Below are 24,366 nucleotides of genomic sequence, written 5' to 3' on the forward strand. Positions count from 1 at the left end.
GTCATTCCTCCCTACCTTTATCTCAGCCTGCTGGACACACTTTCCTCATTCCTGAAGAAGGGCTCACGCCCGAAACGTTGAATCTCCTGCTCCTTGGATGCTGCCTGACCTGCTGCGCTTTTCCAGCAACACATTTTCAGCTCTGATCTCCAGCATCTGCAGTCCTCACTTTCTCCTGACTATAAGTCAAGGCTACATTGTGTCTCTCTGACTGAACCCTTCATGTTTTAGCCTCCTTAGTGACGTATGAATGTGGAGAAAATGAAAACATATGCAAAACATTTCTCACAGTCTTGAAAGGAGTGGTGGATTAATTTGTGACATCCCAAACTTTTTTTTCACTGTTAAAATTCATTTGACGATAGATCTCAATGTGTTTCAGATCCAAAGCTTTTACTTTCAGATTTTTCAGTTCACATTTAACTATTTCAATAGCTCACTCTTTTAGATGTAAATTTCTTATGGTTCAATGTCTTAGATTTTGGAGTTCAGTGTTGTGTTTTATTACTCAGTGTTGGTGAATTGATTGACAGGTCAGTAGAGGGGTATATTCATGGACATCTGTTCTTTGGCAAATCCCATGCATCCTGGATGACCAGCTTAAGGTCCGAGACCGTGAGGAAGACTGGAGTCACTGCAGCGCTTCCAGGAGTCTGAGAGTTTTGCAAAGGTAACGTTCCAGGAGCAGCACAGCCCACAATGACAGAAGCTGCAGAGGATGAAAGAATGGTGACCATCAGGAAGGCAGTGCAGGTTTCCTAAGGCTGTAGCACCCACGAGCCAGTTTTCAGATTGGAATTTGTCGAGTTGGAGACCACCTCATGATGAGGTTGAGTTGGATCTTCCAGGAGAAAGTGAGGTCTGCAGATGCTGGAGATCAGAGCTGAAAAATGTGTTGCTGGAAAAGTACAGCAGGTCAGGAAGCATCCAAGGAGCAGGAAATTCGACGTTTCAGGCATAAGCACTTCATCTGGAATTGGATCTTCCACTCAGTATTTCTGGCTGGGTAGTTATTTAGGTTTGTCTCTTGCACTGGTGTGCTGGGCTCCCCATCTTTGGGGATAGAGATATTTGTGGCAAGTCCTCCATCATCATACACAGCTGGATTTGGATAGGCTGAAGAGCTTGGAGCTGATTTATTGGCTGTGGGATCGCTGAGCTGCCTATGGTCGCTTGGAGACCTGAGTTGTATTCCATCCAGGTCGATACATCATTTTTATCCCGTCTGGCCCTACATATAGCGTCAGACCCATGGCAATGTGATTGACTCTTAAATGTCCCTTGAAATGGCCAAACCAGGCACTCAGTTATGGGGAAATTATTTCGGATTCCTCATTCCTCATTCAAACACAGTGGATCCCCTTGGCACTGATGTCAGGGCAAAGTGTGGGACATACTGTTACTGCTAACTGAGCCCAATGCCTTGTGATCGCCAGCTTTGAGTTGCTATATGTTTTCTGAGTCTATCCCATTAGCATGGTGAGAGTACCACATGTCGTAGAGGCTATCCTCAGTGTGAAGACAGGACTTTGCCTCCACAAGGATTTTGAGGTAAAGTCACTCCTACCAATAATGTCAGAGATAGATGCAACTGTGAGGGGTGAAGTGGTGGATGTGAAATCAAACTGGACTTTCTCATTTATTGGTTCCCTTGCCACCTGGGCAGCATGGTGGCACGGTGGTTAGCACTGCTGCCTCACAGCGCCAGAGACCTGGGTTCAATTCCTGACTCAGGCGACTGACTGTGTGGAGTTTGCACGTTCTCCACGTGTCTGCGTGGGTTTCCTCCGGGTGCTCCAGTTTCCTCCCACAGTCCAAAGATGTGCGGGTCAGGTGAATTGGCCATGCTAAATTGCCCGTAGTGTTAGGTGAAGGGGTAAATGTAGGGGTATGGGTGGGTTGCGCTTCGGCGGGTCGGTGTGGACTTGTTGGGCCGAAGGGCCTGTTTCCACACTGTAAGTAATCACTGTTGCACATTCTTTAAGGTACACAAATTCACAAACGTAGCAGGGCACGTTGACAAGGGAGCAGATGATTATTTAGCAATAAAAAATGAAAAGAACAAGTGAGTAATTAGCCATAATTCACAATATTATAGAGAGACAGAATCGCTGGTATAGTTTGAGGAATTCCATTACATCAACCCTGGGACAAGATGAGAAGACAGTCTCTAGGAACAAGTACGATTTGTATAGAGTTTAAACACATTTTGCACCATAGGTAGACTGAGTGGTTAAGACAGCGTTTAGCACGCTTGCTTTCATTGCTCAGACCTTTGAGTATTGGAGTTGGGATGTCATGTTGAGGTTGTATAGGACATTGGTGAGGCCCCTTTTCAAATAGTATCATCAGTTCTCGTGGCCTTATTATAGGAAGGCTATTGTTAAGCTGGAGAGGGTTCAGAAGAGATTTACCAGGATGTGCCGGGAATGGAGGGTTTGAGTTATAAGGAGAGGCTGGATAGGTTGGGACTTATTTCACTGGAGCGTAGGAGGTTGCAGGGTGACCTTATAGAGGTTTATGAAATCATGCAGCTTTTCCCTCGGGTAGTAGGTTTCAACAACGGGGAATATTTTGAGGGTGAGAGGAGAAAGATTTTAAAAAGACAAGGGGGCAACATTTTTCCACAGAGTGGTTCATGTGTGGAGCAAACTTCTAGGCGAAGTGGATGGATGCGGGTGCAGTTACAACATGTAAATGACATTTGGATAAGTGCACGAACAGGAAACATTTGGAGGGATATGGGCCAGGAGCAGGCAGGTGGGATGAGTTTAGTGTGGGATTATGGTCAGCATGGACTGGTTGGACTGAAGGGTCTATTTCTGTGCTGCATGACTCTATGATTCAAAGTGGCTCCACACTTGAAGTTTAAAAGATCATGGTTAGACATGTGTATTTTTCTTTAGTTCAATCACGGATGTTTCTGGCTAAACTTCCATTTCTTGATCATCACTAATTAAGGGTCAACCCCATTGTCAGGTGTAGGCCAGACTGGGTAAGGATAACAAAATTCCTTCCCTAACGAATGTTACTAAACTATCTAAGGTTTTTACCAACCATTAAAGTGGTTGAGAGTAGTTCTGAGGAAGGGCCACTGAACTCGAAACGTTAACTCTGTTTTCTCTCCACAGATGCTGCCAGATCTGTTGAGTTTCTCCAGCACCTTCTGTTTTTGTTTGTTTCTGATCTCCAGCATCCACAGTTCTTCATTTTATATCACCATTAGATTAGTGTTTTACTCCAAATTTTTATTGAATTCAAATTTCATTGTTAGCTGTGGTGGGATTTGAACCCAGGTCACTAAAACAATAATCTGGTTTTCACAATTGATAGTCCCATGACATTATCACTACCCCATCACCTCCTACAGGTAAGAGACTTTAGGAAAGGTGGTAAGGCTTCAGAAAGGGCATAGGTGAGGTTCATCAGGATAGATTACTTACAGTGTGGAAACAGGCCCTTCGGCCCAACAAGTCCACACTGACCCGCCAAAGCACAACCCACCCAGACCCATTCCCCTACATTTACCCTTCACCTAACACTACGGGCAATTTAGCATGGCCAATTCACCTGAACTGCACATCTTTGTGACTGTGGGAGGAAACCGGGGCACCTGGAGGAATCCCACGCAGACACGGGGAGAATGTGCAAACTCCACACAGTCGGTTGCCTGAGGCGGGAATTGAACCCAGGTCTCTGGCGCTGTGAGGCGGCAGTGCTAACCACTCTGCCATCGTGCCAGGAATGAGGGTCTTCAGTTTTGAGGAGAAGGTGGAAGATGTTAAATTGTTCCTCTAGAACAGATTGGAAGAAAGGTTGGATAGACTTGGACTATTTTCACTGGAGTCTCAGAGGGTGACTTTATAGAGGTTTATAAAATCATGAGAGGCATCATGAGAGGTGAGAGAGATTTAAAAAGGAAATGAGCAGCAAGTCTTTTACAGAGACACTGGATTGTGTGTGGAATGAATTTTCTGAGGAAGTCACAACGTTTAAAAGACACTTGGATAGATGCATGGAAAGGTTCGGAGGGATATGGGCCATACAGAGGCAGGTGGGCCCAGTTTAGTTTGGGATTATGTTTGGCATGGACTGGTTGGACCGAAGGGTCTGTTTCCGTGCTGTATGATCCTATGACCTAATCGAGTGAGGAGAGGTTTCAATAGAGAGATAAAAAAAATTTCCTTTGATGTGGGTTTCTAATCGGGGTCATGGATTTAAAATCATTGGTAAAAACTCTAGAGGGGGAGATGAGGAGCATGTAATTCACTTTGGGAGATCTGAAAAGCTTGACCTGAAAAGGGCTGTTTCCATAAATAATGTCAAAAAAGGGGTTAGATAGGGACTTGAGAATGTCAAGGGTCAAAGATAACATATGGAGAACATAGGACCAAGCATGACTTCCTTTAAAGAAACAGCACAGACATGATCACCTTCTTCAATGCTTTTGTAGTAAGTCCCACAAGATGGTGTAGGTTTAGGGTGAGAGGGGAAAGATATAAAAGGGACCTCAGGGGCAACCTTTTCACCCAGGAGTGGTGCATGTATGGAATGAGCTGCCAGAGGAAGTGGTGGAAGCTGGTACAATTACAGCATTTAAAAGTCATTTGAATGTTTATATGAATAGGAAGCTTTTAGAGAGATATGGACCAAGTGCTGGCAAATGTCTGTGTGGAGTTTGCACATTCTCCCTGTGTCTGCGTGGGTTTCCTCTGGATGCTCCGATTTCCTCCCACAGTCCAAAGATTTGCAGGTTAGGTGAATTGGCCATGCTAAATTGCCCGCAGTGTTGGGTGTAGGGGAGTAGGTCTGGGTGGGTTGCTCTTTGGAGGGTCGGTGTGGACTTGTTCGGCCGAAGGGCCTGTTTCCACAGAGCAGTGAATCTAATCTAATCAAATGGGACCAGATTAATCTAGTATATCTGGTCGGAACATACGGGTTGGACCGAAGAGTCAGGTTCTGTTCTGTATATGTCTATAAGCCCCCTTTTAGCCTTCCCTTTCTGAAAGAAGCAAGCTTATTTACTAACTGTTGTGGTTCTGTTCGCCGAGCTGGGAATTGCAGACGTTTCGTCCCTGTCTAGGTGACATCCTCAGTGCTTGGGAGCCTCCTGTGAAGCACTTCTGTGTTGTTTCCTCCGACATTTATAGTGGTTTGTCTCTGCCGCTTCCAGTTGTCAGTTCCAGCTGTCCGTTGCAGTGGCTGGTATACTGGGTCCAGGTCGATGTGTGTCTGTGGATGAGTGCCATGCCTCTAGGGATTTCCTGGCAGTTCTCTGTTTGGCTTGTCCTATAATAGTAGTGTTGTCCCAGTCAAATTCATGTTGCTTGTCATCTCCGTGTGTAGCTACTAAAGATAGCTGGTCGTGTCGTTTCATGGCTAGTTGGTGTTCATGGAAGTGGATCGTTAGCTGTCTTCCTGTTTGTCCTATGTAGTGTTTTGTGCAGTCCTTGCACCAACGTAGTGTACAAAATCCCATTTTGTACACTATAAATAAACCACTATAAATGCCAGATGAAACATCACAGAAGCGCTTCATAGGAGTTGTCACCTAGACAGGGGACGAAACGTCTCCAACACAAATTCCCAGCTCGGCGAACAGAACCACAACAGTTAGTAAATAAGCTTGCTTCTTTCAGAAGGGGAAGGCTAAAAGGGGGCTTATAGACATACACAGCACAGAACCTGACTCTTCGATCCAACACAACGAGCACCCGAGCTACAAATCTTCTCACAAACCTTATTTACTAACGACCTCCCCACTGCCGACAGAGAGGAGAAAATAGACAGACGGAGACAGACAGGGGTACACATGATGGGCCGCAAAGACTGAGAGACCTTTGGGCTGTATTTAAGACAGTTAAGGTGGTTAAAAAGGCAAATTCAGGACAAGGCTAAGGTACCCCCTCAGTTAGGATGTGATCCAAAGACTTAGAATCCAGCACAAGATCAGCAACATTGAGCCAAGTTACTGTGAACAGAGTGAGTAGGATCGAAATAAAAAGACATCAGGCAGAGCCCATTATAAGCAATAATTTTATTATAGGATAACCGCACATAAAGCACATCTAAAATTGATGTGTTGCCTGCAGTTTTTATTAAAGGTAATATTAAAGATAACCATTTCTAAGTACAATATAACAACATTCATATTAGAATGAAAATCTGGGTATTTAAAAGACAACATTAAATCTCTTATATTTTTTACAGTTTTATTTACAAAACAAATCAAAATACTTCTTTATTTAGGAATCAGTGAAGGAGCAACACTACTTAGGATAGGCAGACTGTAGTTAAAGAGAATCTGGAAAGATACAATTAAAGGAAATTGACACTGTCCTTGGCAAAAAAGGACTGGTTTCTTCAGTCCTTGGACATATCCCAAGTCTAGTCCTCTAGATGCACCTATCTGTGGCTGATCTACTCAGTGAAAGTAAGGTGACCGAAGGGTGGCATCGTTTAGGAATAAAGGTATTTGTTCACAAAGCAACTTGTCTATCACCACACAGCAGAAAACACAAAATAGCACACCCTAGTTTGTAACTATGGCTAAGATAGCATATACTGAAAGAGATATAATACACTTATAATAATGCAGTCTTTAATAAACAGGTAAATATTTGCACTGAGCAGCTTGATAATACCATTTCCTCTCTTATCTATACAGAAACAAACAGAGAACTTTAAAAAGATAGCTGTATACAGGGTGATAGAACTTTAAATATTGCGAGAGAAAAGCAGAGAGCGAGGAGAGACTCCAAATGGGCCACTGCAACGTTTTTAGTTAGAAACAAAAGAGTCAGTCATTTATAAGGAAGAAAGTGATAAATAACAGGTTGCATTCACACGCTCAAGTCTAAGTCTTACTATGCACAGAAAGTGATTAATTTTATATTTTATTGCTCAACATGGTGTTATGGCTAGAGTTTTATCTATTATTATTATTATTATTGGTACTTTGGAGACAAGAAAATTGCTAAAATTCCATAAAAAGAGGATTAAATCCTATTTGAAAGTTTCCCACCTGACACAAACAGTAAAAGCCTTGTCTGGGCTTGCCCTATTAACGCATTTCTTTCGACTGGGAAGATATAGTACAACTGGAAAGGTCCACATAGGCCCAAACCCACAACACAGAACAGCTCCTTCACAAGGGGGAAGGAGTAACACACACATAAAGGACACAGAGAGAGAGAAGCAGTCCGCTGAGGTCTGACATGTTAACGACAAAATACCAGGCCATTGTTTGGATGAGTTTAAAATACACAGCAACTCAAACAAATATCTAGTTAAAAATATTTTTTTTTAAAAAAACCCTTTCAACGTTTTCGCCGTATAAAATATTCATTTTTATTGCTCGCGATTGAAAAATCGTTTACGCGCTAAAAATTGTTTTGAAATGTTCTAAAGTCCATATTCTGTTAATGAAAAAGAGACTGACTCTATTGCTCATAGGAACTATCAGAGAACACCTCTATGGATACTTCTTGGGAAGCTTATCATTGCTGAGAGCAGACAGTAGGTGCATGGTAAGGAATATCGATGGAACAATAGTGCTGTGATATAGAGGTCATCTGTTAGAGGTAAGTGACTATGAAAGGGAAAAATGCATCAGTAAAGTTGAGGTGTACATTTGACCTGTAGCATGTCTATGCACAAAGAACTATAGCTGTGAATGGTTGATAAATATCATTTTATGTAGATAAAGGTTTACCATCAGTAAATGTTTAGGGCAGTTGTTAAGAAAAGCAGTGACATTTGAAACAAAATTAATATTGCACACTGCATCCTTTCACCATTCTGGTGGAGAACAGGCATGTGGGCTGGGCTTGCCCTATTATGGGCTTGCCAGTGTTGGGATGCCATATCTGAATTGACACTGTGGTTGGAATTCAAGAACAAATTCAGATTAGTAATACAGAATAATGCAGTGTAACCGAGGTTGCCTTATTTTTCCTTTGCATTTTACAGTCAATCTGTCCCGAAACACCACTGAACAGCTCTGGAGCAGATGGGACTTGAACTCAGGTTTCCTAGCTCAGAGGTAGGTACACTACCACGGTACCACACAAGCTCTATTCACACTGAATTGTTTCAGATTAGATTAGATTAGATCCCCTACAGTGTGGAAACAGGCCACACGGTGGGCGGCACAGTGGCTAGCACTGCTGCCTCACAGCGTCAGAGACCAGGGTTCAATTCCCAACTCAGGCAACTATGTATGGAGTTTGCACATTGTCCCCGTGTCTGTGTGGGTTTCCTCCGGGTGCTCCGGTTTCCTCCCACAGTCCAAAGATGTGCAGGTCAGGTGAATTGGCCAAGCTAAATTGCCCGTAATGTTAGGTAAGGGGTAAATATAGGGTATGGGTGGGTGCGCTTCGGCGGGTCGGTGTGGACTTGTTGGGCCGAAGGGCCTGTTTCCACACTGTAAGTAATCTAATCTAATCTAGGCCCTTTGGCCCAACAAGTCCACATCGACCCTCCGAAGAGTAACCCACCCAGAACCATTCCCCTCTGACTACGAGCGATTTAGCATGGCCAATTCACCTGGCCTGCATATCTTTGGACTGTGGGAGGAAACTGGAGCAAACCCACGCAGACACAGGGGGAAAGTGCAAATTCCACACAGTCAGTCATCCAAGGCTAGAATTGAACCTGGGGCCCTGGTGCTGTGAGGCAGCAGTGCTAACCACTATCTTTAGTCGAATCAACCTGATGTTATTACACACCTCTGGAGCAGATGGGACTTGAACGCTATCCTTGTTAGTCCAGAGGTGGGGGCACTACCACGATGTCACAAGTGCCCCGTCCCAGGTAGCTTTATTATTCAAGTCCAAATCGATCTCAGATGGTCTACTCAGCTGAAAGATTTCTTTTAAAATCAATGTTAATAACTTGACATTACCCACTCTTCAGAACAGCATTTTGCAAAGTCGGCAGACTAACTTCAGCTGTGGATTTGCGCTGTTTGAAAGTAATTACGGAGGCCGGTTGGTAATTTATTGTTGAATAAAATTATTCTTTTTGAGAAGTTGTGTTTCTTCTTGGGGGGGGGGGGGGAAACGGGAGAGCTAACAAATAATTGATAAAAGTGTGAAACAAGAAAAGTCAAAAAACTCTTCCTGCCTCATGTCCCTTCCAGGCCTGGATCTGGAGTCCCCCTCAGGCCTCCTGGATGGCCTGGTCTGTAGTCCTGGCTGCCAGATGCAGACAGTGTGACTCTCAGCCACTGGGGGGCGCTGCTTTATGACCATAGGGCAGGCTTGTTCTGAATTGGTGAGTGCGCTGCTGACTTCTTCAATGGGGGAAGAGAGGTGTAAGCAAGGCATTCGCCCCTCTTTGTGCAATTTTTCCATCCCTCATCAAATGGCGAGGCAGGCTTGAGGGGCCATTTCCTGTTCCTACTTCCTTGTATATCCTTTGTTTCTGTGCACGGCTAGCTCGGTTGGTTGGATGGCTGGTTTGCAATGCAATGTGATGGTGTGGGTCCAATTCCTGCTCCAGCTGGGGTTAGCATGAAGGACCTCTTCACCAACTCCTCTCACCTGAGGCACAGCGACCCTCAGGTTAAACCACCACCAGTCATCTCTCACTCTCGTGACAGAGCAGCCTGATGGTCTGTGGGGACTATGGTGACTTTAACTGTTCATTCACTACCTGCTTCCAGTAGCTTCACCCATCTCAGTTCATGAAGTGTACAGTCAGCATTGAAATCCCACTCACAGGAATGATTGAATATAGATGATTCATGTGAATGTTTAAATATCTCTGGAAAGGCTTGCTCAGTTTATTGCTTATTTGCAGTATCTTTGTTTGGTATAGTTTCAATGAGTTATACATCTGAATCCGTAGGTCTCTCTGTTCCACAACATTGTCCAAGACCCTATTTCTAAACGTGTAAATTCTGCCCTTGGTAAAACAAACAAGGGTAGGACATATACATTTAAATATAGGGTCCTGGGTAGTATTGTATAACAGAGAGACCTAGGGGTTTGGGTACATAATTCTTTGAAATTTGTGTCACATATAGATAGGGAGGAAGAACAGGAAATTCAACGTTTCGGGCATAAGCCCTTCATCAGGAATGAGGAGAGTGTGCAGGAACATATAGATAGGTTGTTTAAGAAGGAGTTTGCCTTCATTGCTCAGACCTTTGAGTACAGGAGTTGGGATTTTATGTTGAGGTTGTACAGGACATTAGTGAGGCCTCTTCTGGAACACTGTGTCCAGTTCAAAACTAGGGAGCATCTTTTTAAGGCGAGAGGAGAAAGATTTACAAAAGACACGAGGGGCAATTTTGTTTACACAAAGAGTGGTTCAGGTGTGGAATGAACATCCAGAGGGAGTGGTGGATGCGGGTACAGTTACAACGTTTAAAAGACATTTTGATAAGTTCATGAATAAGAAAAGTTTGGAGGGATATGGGCCAAGCACAGGTGGGTGGGATGAGTTTAGTTTGGGATTATGGCTGGCGTGGATTGGTTTAGACCGATGGTCTGTATGACTCTATGTTTACTTGCAGTATTGTTGCTTACTTTTCTGTTCTTGTATTAAAGGTGCTGGACTCTCAGGTGACTGTGGAAACACAGGACCAAGGAGCCGGTGACTGTGGAAACACAGGACCGAGGAGTATGTGACTGTGGAAACACAGGACTGAGGAAACACTGGACCGAGGAGCAGGTGACTGTGAAAACACAGGACTGAGGAAACACAGGACCGAGGAGCAGGTGACTGTGGAAACACAGGACTGAGGAGCCGGTGACTGCGGAAAGACAGGACTGAGGAAACACAGGACCGAGGAGCAGGTGACTGTGGAAACACAGGACTGAAGAGCAGGTGATGTGGAAACACAGGACCGAGGGGTATGTGACTGTGGAAACACAGGACTGAGGAAACACAGGACCGAGGAGAGGGTGACTGTGGAAACACAGGACTGAGGAGCCGGTGACTGCGGAAAGACAGGACTGAGGAAACACAGGACCGAGGAGCAGGTGACTGTGGAAACACAGGACTGAGGGGTATGTGACTGTGGAAACACAGGACTGAGGAAACACAGGACCGAGGAGCAGGTGACTGTGGAAACACAGGACCGAGGAGCAGGTGACTGTGGAAACACAGGACCGAGAAGCCGGTGACTGTGGAAACACAGGACTGAGGAAACACAGGGCCGAGGAGCAGGTGACTGTGGAAACACAGGACTGAGGAGCAGGTGATGTGGAAACACAGGACCGAGGAGCCAGTGACTGTGGAAACACAGGACTGAGGAGGAGGTGACTGTGGAAACACAGGACTGTTGAGCAGTGTGGGTCAATCTGCCCTTTGATCTGCTTCCCCAGTCAAAAAAGGTCCTGGTTGATCTGGTTGTGGTCTCAGCTCCACACCCCTTTCTGCCCTCCATAATTCTTGTCGATTAACATTCCACCTAACTCTGTCTTCAATAAATCCCACGACCCAGTCTCCAGTGCTTTCGGTGGAGGAGAACCCACTTCAACCCATTACAAGATGGACTGCCCGCAATGAGGACCTCCCCTCATTGAGGTAGGCAGGTCACCTTTGGGAAGCTAGAGGGGCAAACTTTGAACTACATGTTCGGACTTCTGTCGGTCACATGTCACACAGTCACAACAACCTAATGGGCCAGAAAATTGAGTTCAAGCCCCAGGAGTGGCACAGAAATGGAAACAGTAATTAGAAGAATATGGGTAGTATTGGCTTCTAATGAATGATGAGTTGCTAATGCTCTAAGTTGCTTTGAGAGATTCAGGAATTAAATACTATTCCCTGCGTGCTGCTGCAGACAGCTGAAGGAACAAATGTCATTGTACACAGATAGAGGAATGGGGACCGTTTCCACATTATCTTTGAACACTTCTGATTCTGAGTTACAGAAAATATTTGGTGTGCGGTTAAATGCCAAGTGGGACAACACAGTGGCTCAGTGGTTAGCACTGCGGTCTCACAGAGCCAAGGACCTGGGTTCGATTCCAGCCTCGGTTCCAGTCTGTGTGGACTGTGCACATTCTCCCCGTGTCTGGGTGAGTTTCCTCCATGTGCTCCCACAGTCCAAAGATTGGTGGATTGGCCATGTTCAATTGCCTCATAGTGTCTAGAGATGTGTAGGTTAGGTGGATTAGCCATGGGAGATGCAGGGTTACCAGGATAGGGTGGGATGCTCTTTGGAGGGTTGGTGTGGACGTGATGGGCCAAATGGCCTCCTTCCACACAGTAGGGGATTCTATGGTTGGTTGACTCTCACAGATTATCCACATGTGCAATGAAGAGCCCTTTCACTTGACACTGTGTGCCAGGAGGGGGCGATGTGACCAGTCACTGCATTGGAGCATTGTGAGGGGGAAAGGGTGGCATCAAGGGGTCCAGGCTCCATGAGGAGGGATATTGTGGTGGGTGGGCGCAACAGCAGGTTGCAGGCATGGGGATAGATGGGTTGGGGTAGCAGGAGAGAACAGTTGGAGGAATCAGTATGGAATAAAAGCTTCTGGAAATGCCCAGGTGATGACCCTTGTTGTATAGATAAAATTCCTGGGGAATTTCAGCCTCCTCTAACTGAGAGCTGCACTTCGGTGATAAACAGCTCTAAACCTGTGTGGCTCAGACTTGCTCATTCCACTTAGGGTTAGTTTCTTGGAGATAAAGTTGACACTGGTGACTGGACTCCTTCTCTGCAGGACTGAGTCTACCTGCCACCCTTGCCCCCTCACAGTGCCCCATCGCACCGCTTGGTCATATTTGTCTCCGGGATCTGGATCCTCTGTCCCAGGAGTGGGTAACAGATGAATCCAAGATCCAAATCGATTCTCCACACCGACTTAACTATTCCCTCTTTTTCCAGACGGGATCTTGGGTCTGAATTTGGAAATGCCCATATCGTCAGTTTCCCGGACTCGGGGAGATGGAAAATGCTAGAATGTTGTTGGAGCTGATGCAGTGTTGGTGAACATGAGAAAGATAGGGACCTACATGTGCTCTCATTTAACATGCATCAGTAAATGGTGAAAAGAGCAAATCAAATCTTTTGATTGCTCCAATTACAAATCTAGGGTCAGCCAGTATTCCATAGAAGCCTTCACTAACAGCTCTCCCTCTACAAAAACAAAATTGCAACTGCCTGTAATAACTCTAGTGGATTCCAGACACTGTCCAATAAATTGCCTCCAATATTAATTGTCGGCAATATTCTTGTTGATTCAGTTTGCAACTTCTAAGGGTCTGAATGCCTTTGCTGTGTTTACTGTTACAGGAACTACTGACCATTCCACACCTTCATTATAATCTAAGTTATCCCTGAGCTAAAAAAAAGTTCAAACCCTCTGTCTGATTTCTGTCGGACCTTCAAGATTTTCTTCCTAGGATTCTTATCATTTAATCAGAATTCTGGATTGTCTTTCACAGTAACAGCAGTTGTCAGGAGTGTCGCACAGTTATGGAGCATTTCAAACAAACAGTGGCCTGACTCCTGAATCCAGACTCACTCCAGGATTAGAGCCAGACTGACTGCCTCACACACAGACACACAAAGTGATCTACTCAACAGCCCTTAGCAGAATAAGAGACTGTACAAACAGTTTTTGTTTATCTTCCCTGAGGGGTTAAATGTACACTAGCAAGTACCCTTTGTACATATTGCACTACCAAGGAATGAAGTTAATGTGCAAAAAGCAACAGTGACACAGACTCATCATTCACACACACACACACACACACACACACACGCACGCACACACACACACACACACACACACGCACACACGCACAAACACTTCATTTAAATGTTTCTACATTTTTGCGTGTTTTTTTTGGAATGTTGTTTCACAAGGAAACCTCCATTTCAAGATTAAAAAGACTTGTGTTGCTTCATTAGCAGAAACATACTTACACTGTGGCACATTAATCGAAAAGATTTCACTAGGACCAGACATATTCTCACAAGAAAATAACACCAAGCTCTTAGAAAATAACACTTCTTTCTATTGTTGGCTTGCCTTACAAAAAAACATTGTCTTGCACAAATCACGTCTCTTTTATTGCAGGAATATTTTAAGTGCTTCCTAATATTCATACCAGGGTTATAAAAATAGAACTCTCTCTAAAATGGTCCAGACAAGGCTTCGTTTTTTTATAAATCATTTTGATTCCATTACCCTTCATCGCACCACTCTTAATCTGAATCAATGACACAATAATCAGCCGCACAGACTATGGAAATTGGAGTGCGTTTGTAAATCAAACTAAGTATGTGGGCATTCCTACTATAAACAAATATCAACCTTAAAGCAGCATCTAAAACTCCGAACCTCCCTCCATGTACTCAACTGTTAAACTTGTATTTCTTGTGCACGTCTATTAACAGAACTAATAAATACAACATATCATGTACAAATTGGGAAAAAAGTGCTTAAATTGCAGATTCATATTTTGTCTCACAGCACATCAAGTTTAAAATGATATACTGATAATAACTGTTATGTTCACTGTATTTACTCTATATACCCTGTAAAAGATTTGCTCTAAATTAGCTTCTCAGCATTATAATGTCACTGTGCGCTGTGCTCTACACAAACTAAATGCATGAGAAAAACAAGTTCAACTTTCACGAAGAAACTAATATTAATTCACCCCCCCCGCCCCATCCCCTAAACTCCCCGCCCAAGAAATTTGTTGCTTCATTAATCTCCTAGACTTGTGCACAGCCACTGCAGTGCAGCAAGGGGAAAATGTGAAATATCTTCAATTATCTGATGCAGGTACTTCCAGGGTTTCGATCTCCTCTGATGACAATATCTAACCATCCGTCGGCATCATTTGCTCAAACTCGGAGCTGAACAGCTCCTTATACAACGGAGGGAAATGTACCCGCACAATGTCTGGGTGTATTGCTTTGAACGAGGACAGCTTCTCAATGTGCCGATTACACAGTGTTCGTAACGTAGACACTTTAGATAACAGCTGGGGGAAAGAGGGAAAGCAAAGATTAAAAACAATTAGCAAACATTGTGAAGACTGGACAAACAGAGGTAAATCTGCAGAATGATTCTCACAGATCCTACTCACAGCACGAGGGCTGGGCCCCATCCCCGTGCAGATTTAATTGTTACGTTCCAAAGGGAATTGGATTGTGGGATATGGTAAATTAATGTCACTTCCGCAATTCTCAATTATTAGCTAAAAGCGTATGCGAGAAAGAAATGGGATTGTAAGACAATGGTTAAAAGGGCTTAGTGCTGTGAAGACAGGCCTGTATAAACAATAGGTATAAACATCTGTTTCCCACTTTTACAGAAACACAGGAACAAACCCTAATTAAAAGGGCTTCGTGATAAGATGCTGTGAAAAGGCAGGGATGTGCCCACAGCAGGATGAGGGCAAATGGCCTTGAGAACAACAATGAGCATTTTTGTCACAGACAAGGTCGGATAAGACACGAGATAAACAGGAGTAATGGGTACCGGTCTTAGGGAAGTGGAGGATGTAAACAGGGGAGGAGCAATGAAATAAGAAAAAAAATTGTGGGAACCAAATTATATAAATATCGAGTATTTGTTGAATTCGGTGTGTTTTGTCCCTGTCTTGTGGACATCACACACACTTGCAAGTGTGAAATAAAGGGCACTACTGATTCAGATCTGATCTCGGACTGAAATTATTGCAGTGAGTGAGCTTTGTTTTTCACATGGATGAATATGTAAAGAGGAAAATATTGTTGGTGTCTGGGGAAGAGGCAGTGGGTTGGTCCAACTGAATGGCTCTTTCAGCTTATGTGGACTGAATGGCCCTTTCCATAATTCCATGATTTATTAAACTGGGTGTAAGGTATGGAACTCATTCATCTGGTCCTCAAGGACCTGGTGGGTCAGCAACATGCAATCCCAGAGTAGTCCATGCACGTTCCATATTACTTTGCAGGGGATTTATCAATCTGATCCATAAATACTCAGAAGAACACAAGAAACGTGGGTGACAGTGGTTAGCACTGCTGACTCACAATGCCAGAGGCCTGGTTCGATCCCTCCCCCGGGCAACTGGGTGGGGTTTATACATTCTCCCTGTGTTAAGATCTCCATAAGATATAGGAGCAGAAACAGGCCATTTGGCAAAGCTTTCGGAATTGTGTTTGAGATTCTAGCTTTTAACATTTTGTCAAACTCATACTTTTGCAGCTATCTATTCTATTCTTGAGGTTCACCGGTTTTAAGGCGTGACCCTGAATGAGCAGCGTTCTGGATATAAATCTCTTAAATGCAGAACAGAAGGAAGCCATTCGGCCCATTGAACAGTTGAAGAGTATTCCAGCCAACCCTCTCTTCCCTCATATCCCTGCAGCTTTGAACTTTTTGATTACCTTTGTCAGAATGCCATCCTCTCTGTGATGTTTCTGCAAAATATGCTGGAGTGTTAATTGAATTCTCTGTTGCAGTTTTTCAACTTTTATCTTCTCCTGGAGCCAGAGACGATCTGAGTGGAGATACAATGAAATAACAAACACAGCAATTGAGCCATCAGCTTCCCCCTAATTATTTTCTCAAATTGCTTTCGTTGAGTGATTGCACAGAGCATGTGCCGTTCTGACACACAGTGGGAAATTGAGGATGCATTACTGATGGTCTCCACCTCCAAAGGAATACCTGGTCTGTGCTCGGAACTCAGTCAGCCCATAGTCAGCACTGCCGTGAAACTGCCAGTGATGCCACACCTAAGACAAGGCACCAAGTCCATAGTTGGCAAACACCCAATCGGACATCCAGCATTACTCTAGATCCAGTACGGGAAGGATATTGGCCTAGTTACGTTAACTCTACACTGTGAATCCAGAAACTTAGCTAATGCTCTGGGGACCTAGATTCAAATACTGCTACGTCAGATTTTGTAATTTGAATTCAATTTTAAATAACATTACCTGGAATTCACTCAACTGAAACTATTGATTTTTCTGTGGCTCACTAATGTCCTTCAGGGAAGGAAACTGCCATCTTTACCCTGGTCTGGACCCCCCCTACACGTGACCCCAGAACCACAGCTATGCGGTTGGCTCTCAACTGCCTTCTCAAAGTTACTACATTACACCAATTGCTATGAAATCAACAACATCGAGACACAAACAATAAATCCTGGCCGGCCAGTGATGTCCACATCCTGGGAATTAGTGAAGGAAAAGGTTTTGGGGTCACATCCTCTCCATGTCTCACATCCAGGCTGGAGCATGCTTGGATCAAATGTCTACTGTGGTCACACCTCCCCTCACCCTGCCCCCTATAAAACGCCATCCCATATTCCCAATTCTTTCGTCTCCGCCGCATCTAGTCCCAGGAGGACCAGTTCCAATACCGTACAACCCAGATGGCCTCTTTCTTCAAAGACCGCAATTCCCCCCCAGACGTGGTCGACGATGCTTTCCACCGCATCTCCTCCACTTCCCGCTCCTCCGCCCTTGAGCCCCACCCCTTCAATCGCCACCAGGACAGAACCCCACTGGTCCTCACCTACCACTCCACCAACCTCCATATACAGCGTATCATCCGCCATCATTTCCGCCAACTCCAAACGGACCCCACCACCAGGAATATATTTCCCTTCCTTCCCCTCCCCTATCAGCATTCCGAAAAGACCACTCCCTCCGTGACTCCCTCGTCAGGTCCACACCCCCCACCAACCCAACCTCCACTCCCGGCACCTTCCCCTGCAACCGCAAGAAATGCAAAACTTGCGCCCACACCTCCTCCCTTACTTCCCTCCAAGGCCCCAAGGGATCCTTCCACATCCGTCACAAATTCACCTGCACCTCCACACACATCATTTACTGCATCCGCTGCACCCGATGTAGCTTCCTCTATATTGGGGAGACAGGCCGCTTACTTGCGGAACGTTTCAGAAAACACCTCCGGGACACCCGGACCAACCAACCCAACCACCCCGTGGCTCAACACTTCAACTCCCCCTCCCACTCCACCAAAGACATGCAGGTCCTTGGACTCCTCCATCGCCAGACCATAGCAACACAACAGCTGGCGGAACAGCGCCTCATCTTCCGCCTGAGAACCCTCCAACCACAAGGGATGAACTCAGATTTCTCCGGTTTCCTCATTTCCCCTCCCCCCAGCTTGTCTCAGTCCCAACCCTCGAACTCCGCACCACCTTCCTAACCTGCAATCTTCTTCCTGACCTCTCCGCCCCCACCTCCACTCCGGCCTATCACCCTCACCTTAACCTCCTTCCACCTATCGTATTTCCGACGCCCCTCCCCAAGTCCCTCCCTCCTACCTTTTACCTTAGCCTGCTTGGCACACTCTCCTCATTCCTGAAGAAGGGCTCATGCCTGAAACATCAATTCTCCTGCTTCTTGGATGCTGCCTGACCAGCACCTGCTCTACACCTGGTCCACACACAGTCTATACCTGGTGTGTAGTTGCACTGTACTTATATCTAATCTGTATCCAAACCATGAGCGGTCCATATCCAGTCTGTTTTAACTCTTAATATGCACATAGTCCATTGCCAACTAGTATCTAACATCCAATCTCCAGACATCTCATCCCCAGTGCATTCCCTTACCAAATGTCAACCGCTTGCTGCAGCCAGCTGCCATGTAACACCCAGTTTGTACTCAATCCATACACAATCTTTATAATCTAGACTATCCCATGATTGCCTTAGACCTTAAGTCCCAAAAAAGCTTCCATTAAAATCACATCCTATGTGATTGTGAGCATACGGTAAACTGTCTGTTCTCATCCTTCTTGATATAGAAATCCTTACAGTGCAGGGAGGTGCCACTCAGACCATCCACACCAACCCTCCAAACAGCATCTCCCTCAGACCCATCCCCAGCCTTATCCCTGCAACCCTGTATTTCCTATGGCTAATTCACCTCACCTGTACATCCCTGGACAACTTAGTATGGCTAAATCTAAACCCCCACGGCAGGAGGAAACCGGAGCACCCGGAGGAAACCCACGCAGGCACAGGGAGAATGTGTAAACTCCACACAGACAGCTGGAATCGAACCCAGGTCCGTGGTGCTGTGAGGCAGCAGTGCTAACCACTGGGCCACCGTGCCGCCCACATCTCCGACGCTTGACAAACTTGACCATATCAATCGCCTCAAACACCTCCCCTCCTTATCTTTCCCTAGCACTGACGCCTGCCTCCCATAGCCTCCCTTCACCCACAAAGTTAACAAACAAATCCATCTATCCCTGTACTGAGTATGTGGCTCAGGAAACATTTGAGGTGTTGCTTTTAAATTTGGACTGTAATCCTCAAATTCTCTCAGCAAAACACCATTCCTTGTTATGTCAAAATCATTGGTCCCTGTGTGGACCATGATCCTCTCATTTCCACTCCAAATTCACCTTCAGCTACAAGGAAGGATCTTTAATCCTGGCAAGGGTCAATAACACAGCCTCTGAAGCTCTGTTCATAGCTATACGGAACAGCATGATTTCCACTAACTATCATGACCAGGTATATTTTCACTCGCTCCACTCGAATGGCTTCCTGCAGCCTGGTCAGTTTGCTCATTCACTCTACAGTCCTTGTCCTCAACCACATAGAGTCTTCATACCTCCCACCACTGTGGGGCAGTGTGGTGACTCAGTGGTTAGCACTGATGCCTCACAGCACCAGGGACCTGGGTTCAATTCCAGCCGGCTGCCTGTGTGGAGTTTGCATATTCTCCCTGTGTCTATGTGGATTTCCTCTGTGTCTTCCAGTTTCCTCTCGGAGCCCAAAAATGAGCAAGCTGGGGGGGGGGGTTGGGGTTGGCTATGCTTTCATGTGGGTAAGCCACGGGGATGCAGAGTTACCGGAACGGGGTGAGTCCAAGTCGGATGCTCTTCAGAAGATGAACTTAATGGCTGAATGGCCTGCTTCCACACGATAGGAATTCTAACTTCACTATATTTTGGATGCCATGATCTGCTGGACTCAGAGTCATAGCCTGAACTCCCTGACCACCAACTGCCCAACTCAAATGTTCTGCTCAACCTGAGGAGTGAGTGCATTCTGGAATAAAATGTCCAAGTAGCTCTCCCTCTCTCTGATGCAAGTAGCATAGGCCAACAACCCAGAACTGACATTGTTTGAGGTTCTGGTACTTACTGCAAATAGAGTTGTTCAGTTCATCCCTTATGGTTGGATGGTTGGAGAAACTCAGATTTCTCCAGTTTCCTCATTTCCCCTCCCCCCACCTTGTCTCAGTCCCAACCCTCGAACTCAGCACCACCTTCCTAACCTGCAATCTCCTTCCTGACCTCTCCACCCCCACTCCCACTCCGGCCTATCACCCTCACCTTAACCTCCTTCCATCTATCGCATTTCCAACGCCCCTCCCCTAAGTCCCTCCTCCCTACCTTTTATCTTAGCCTGCTTGGCACACGCTCCTCATTCCTGAAGAAGGGCTCATGCCCGAAACGTCGATTCTCCTGCTCCTTGGAGGCTGCCTGACCTGCTGCGCTTTTCCAGCAACACATTTTCAGCTCTGATCTCCAGTATCTGCAGTCCTCACTTTCTCCTCAAAGATATTTATTTATTTGGCTTGTTAATTTGTTACTTTTTTAAGTCAATTATTTATTAATTAATTAGTTTGCCTTGTTTAAGTAATACATTTTGTGAACTAACAGTGGGATGCATCTTTCTAGTTTAGAGACCAAAGAAAAATACACGCAACAGGAACTTCATTTAAAAACAAGCTCAGAATCCAGCTTCCTCTCCACGTCCGCACGGAGTTGACACTTACACCGAATTCTCCACTTTACCTGCAGCTTATTCCAACAATCCGCGCTGCCATCACACTCTGCTCCCCTTTCCCAGTCAAGCAACAGATTCCTTTTCAAACTCCCATCCTTATTTTCAATTCCTTCCATTGTCCTGGCTTTCCTCACCTCTGTAATCTCATCCACCCAACAGAGTTTGGCAAGATCTCTGGGCATCTCGAATTCTAGCCCCTCAATTTTCACCAGTTTCCACAGTTAGTGCCTTCAGCCTTAAGCTCTGGAGGTCCCTCACTATCTTTCTATCTCTGTTCCCTCCTTGAAGGTGCACTTAAAATCCCTGCCCAAACTTTAGCTCAACTATTATCCCATTATGTGGCTGGACATCAAGTTACGTTTCATTATGCTCCTTATAAAGTTTCTTTATGCATTCATTCATAGTTTTGCTGGCTGGGTCAGCATTTATTACCCACCCCTCACCGTTAAAGACACATTGCTATCACATGTAGGCTAGACTGGGTAAGGGTTTCCTTCCCTGAAGCACATATAATGGGTTTTTAAACATCAATCAACAGTGTTTATATGGACAATACTGGGTTAGCTTGTTACTGCATTCAAATTTCACCACCTGCCTCAGTAGAATTTGAACCCTCACCCCCCCCCCAGAACATTAACATAGCAGTCTGGTTTATTGACCCACGACACTACTGTCTTCCACTTAAATGAATGGGGTACTTTAAACATGGGAGTTGTCAACAAATCTTAACACAGTCAAGATTTGTGACAAAAAAAACCGAGGAAACACAGAGCTATATGTTATCACCTGCCCATCTCAGCTGTACTTCAAATGGAGAAACAGGAAAAATAAGGGTTTAAGTTAAAGGGAGAGGCTGAACAGGCTGGCGTTGTTTTCCCTGGAGCTCTGGGGTGACCTCATAGAGGTTTATAAAATCATGAAGGGTCCGGACAGGGTAAATAGACAAGACCTTTTCCCAGGGGTGGGGGAGTCCAGAACTCGAGGAAAGATGTGTTTAGAGGAAAAATTTAAAAGGGACCTAAAGGGCAACTTTTTCACACAGAGGGTGGTGCGTGTAAAGAATGAACTGTCAGAGGAAGTGGTGGAGGCTGGTACAAATACAACATTTAAAAGGCATCAGGATGGACACATGAATAGGAAGGGTTTAGAGGAATTTGTGCCAAGTGCTGGCAAATGGGACTAGATTAATTTAGGTCGGCATGGACGAGTTGGATTGAAGGGTCTGTTTCCTTGGTGTACATCTCTATGATTCCATGACTCTAAGTGGAAATGGCACTGTGGGTCATGTGCCTGGCATTCTGGCTAATAAATTTATGCATCGGTCTCTCAAGAAGGATTGTGGTTTCACAGAATCAGGCACAAGTTTGATGGCAGTGCCAAACTTTCCAGTAGTTGAAAGGATTGCTCACTGATCAGATCAGCCATGAATTGGCATTGAGGAGAAAGTGAGGACTGCAGATGCTGGAGATCAGAGCTGAAAATGTGTTGCTGAAAAAGTGCAGCAGGTCAGGCAGCATCTAAGGAACAGGAGATTCGACGTTTCGGGCATAAGCCCTTCTTCAGGAATGGGCATTGTCAATTTTCGGTCAGCATTACGCCTTGCAAAAATTCACATTTGACAAAATGCTGCATATTTGACATCTATCAGAACTGCACAATGATGACACTCATTTACACATGTGCAATTGGTTATCCGCAGTGCTTCAAAACATCCAATCCATGCTTCAAGCTCTTTTGCACAATTTGTTGACCTTTCCTCTAAGTCTACGGCCAAATTTAATCAATCAATCACAGTTAGCGTCAATAATAAACAGACTCAACATCAAACACAGATCAATTGAATCACTGAACAGTGCACAAAGCATGAAGGAAAATGAGTGGCAGAGAGGTAATGGGGTGAAATGACTGGAACAAAGTAATTAAATGAGGGTTTACTACTTTAGTCAATTGTGGGGAGTAATGTTAGAAGGTCATAGTTGGGCACTAAGTGAAATACAGGTAATCGGGCAGAGTCTGCATGGTCTCGTGAAAGTCAAATCATGTTTAACCAAGTTATTGGCGTTCTTTGAAGGTGCAGTATACACGGTGCACTAAGGGTGTGGATGCATTTGCAAAAGCATTTGACAGTGTACTACATCACCATTTATTGCAGAAGGTATAAGCTCACAGAAAGTGGGCAGAGATGGGTCTCCCTGATTGGTATGACGCGGGGTCCCTCGGGGTCTGTGCTCGAGCCTCATATTCTTAAAAGTAAAATAAGATAAAACTTTAACACTGAATGATTTTGATTACGGAAACAAAGGTACGGTGGTTAAATTTGCAGGTGATACCGAGTGACTGAAACAAAGGTAGGAGCTGAGATTGTGAAGGTGACATGAGGCAGAAGTAGCTGAGTGAGTGGAAATTGGAACATAACATGGAAAAATGTTATCCAGAGACAAAGAATGAAAAAGCTGTGTATCATTTAAATGGAAAACTACTTTAAAATTCCAAACTGCAGAGGGAGCTAGGTGTTCTGATGAGGAGTCGCATAAAGTCAGTGGGCAGTACAGCAAGTAATTCAAGAAAGCGAATAAAACACTATACCAAGAAAAAAACTGGACACTAATAAAAAGTATGGATGTTATGCTTCAGCTATGGAGGGCATGGGTGAGACCACAACTTGAATATTGTGTGCATTTTTGGTCTCCTTATCAAAGGAAGAAGGTAAATACATGAGAGTCAGTTCAGAGGAGGTTTACTGACTCCTGGGAATGAGCAGGCTGTCTTAGAACATAGAAAAATACAGCGCAGTACAGGCCCTTCGGCCCTCGATGTTGCGCCGACCAAAGTCTACCTAACCTACACTAGCCCAATAACCTCCATATGCTTATCCAATGGACTTATTTAAATCGGCATTTAGAAGAGCGAGGTACAAGATCTTGAATGGTCTTGACAAGGTGGATATAGAAATTAGGTTTCCTTTTGTGGGTGAGAAGAGAAAATTAGGGGGTCACCCTTTAAGGAGGAACGTTGGAGGCTGAGGGGTGACTATGTAGAGGTTTACAAAATCATGAGGAGAATATACCCATCTAAATGTCTTTTAAAGGCTGTACAATTGCAACATTTAAAAGACATTTGGATGGGTATATGAATAGGGAGGGTTTGGAGGGATATGGACCGGATGCTGGCAGGTGGGACTAGATTGGGTTGGGATATCTAGTCAGCATGGACAGGTTGGACCGAAGGGTCTGTTTCCGTGCCGTACATTTCTATGAGTCTATAATAGATAGAGTGAATGGCTAGGGTCTTTTTCCCAAGGTACATGAGTTTAAAACTAGACGACATAGAGTGAGAGAGGAAAGATTTAAAAGGGACCTAAAGGGCAACTTTTTAATGCAGAGGGTGGTGTGTGGAATGAGCTGCCAGAGGACGTGGTGGAGGCTGGTACAATTATATTTAAAAGGCATCTGGATGGGTACATGAATCGGAAAGGTTTAGAGGGATATGGGCCAAATGCTCACAAATAGAACTAGATTATTTGAGGATATCTGGTCGGCATGGACGAGTTGGACCGAAGGGTCTGTTTCCATGCTGTACATCTCTATGACACCAGGTTTTTGTCCA

At 44.9% G+C, this 24,366-nt stretch overlaps 1 protein-coding gene across 1 annotated transcript in view; it reads right to left on the reverse strand.

Moving 5' to 3' along the window:
* Nucleotides 1–14,684: 14,684 nt before the first annotated feature.
* The window catches only part of LOC132834860 (nuclear receptor ROR-alpha A), a 194,545-nt gene continuing 184,863 nt past the window's right edge, over nt 14,685–24,366 (reverse strand). The window contains exons 9-10 of the mRNA XM_060853956.1: nt 16,358–16,470; nt 14,685–14,964 (exon numbers count right to left, since the gene is read on the reverse strand). Coding sequence (XP_060709939.1) covers nt 14,800–14,964; nt 16,358–16,470 — 278 coding nt within the window. The 3' untranslated portion in view covers nt 14,685–14,799. The remainder of the gene's footprint in view (nt 14,965–16,357; nt 16,471–24,366) is intronic.

This window comes from Hemiscyllium ocellatum, chromosome 42 (assembly GCF_020745735.1).
Source record: "Hemiscyllium ocellatum isolate sHemOce1 chromosome 42, sHemOce1.pat.X.cur, whole genome shotgun sequence".
Taxonomy (NCBI): Eukaryota; Metazoa; Chordata; class Chondrichthyes; order Orectolobiformes; family Hemiscylliidae; genus Hemiscyllium; species Hemiscyllium ocellatum.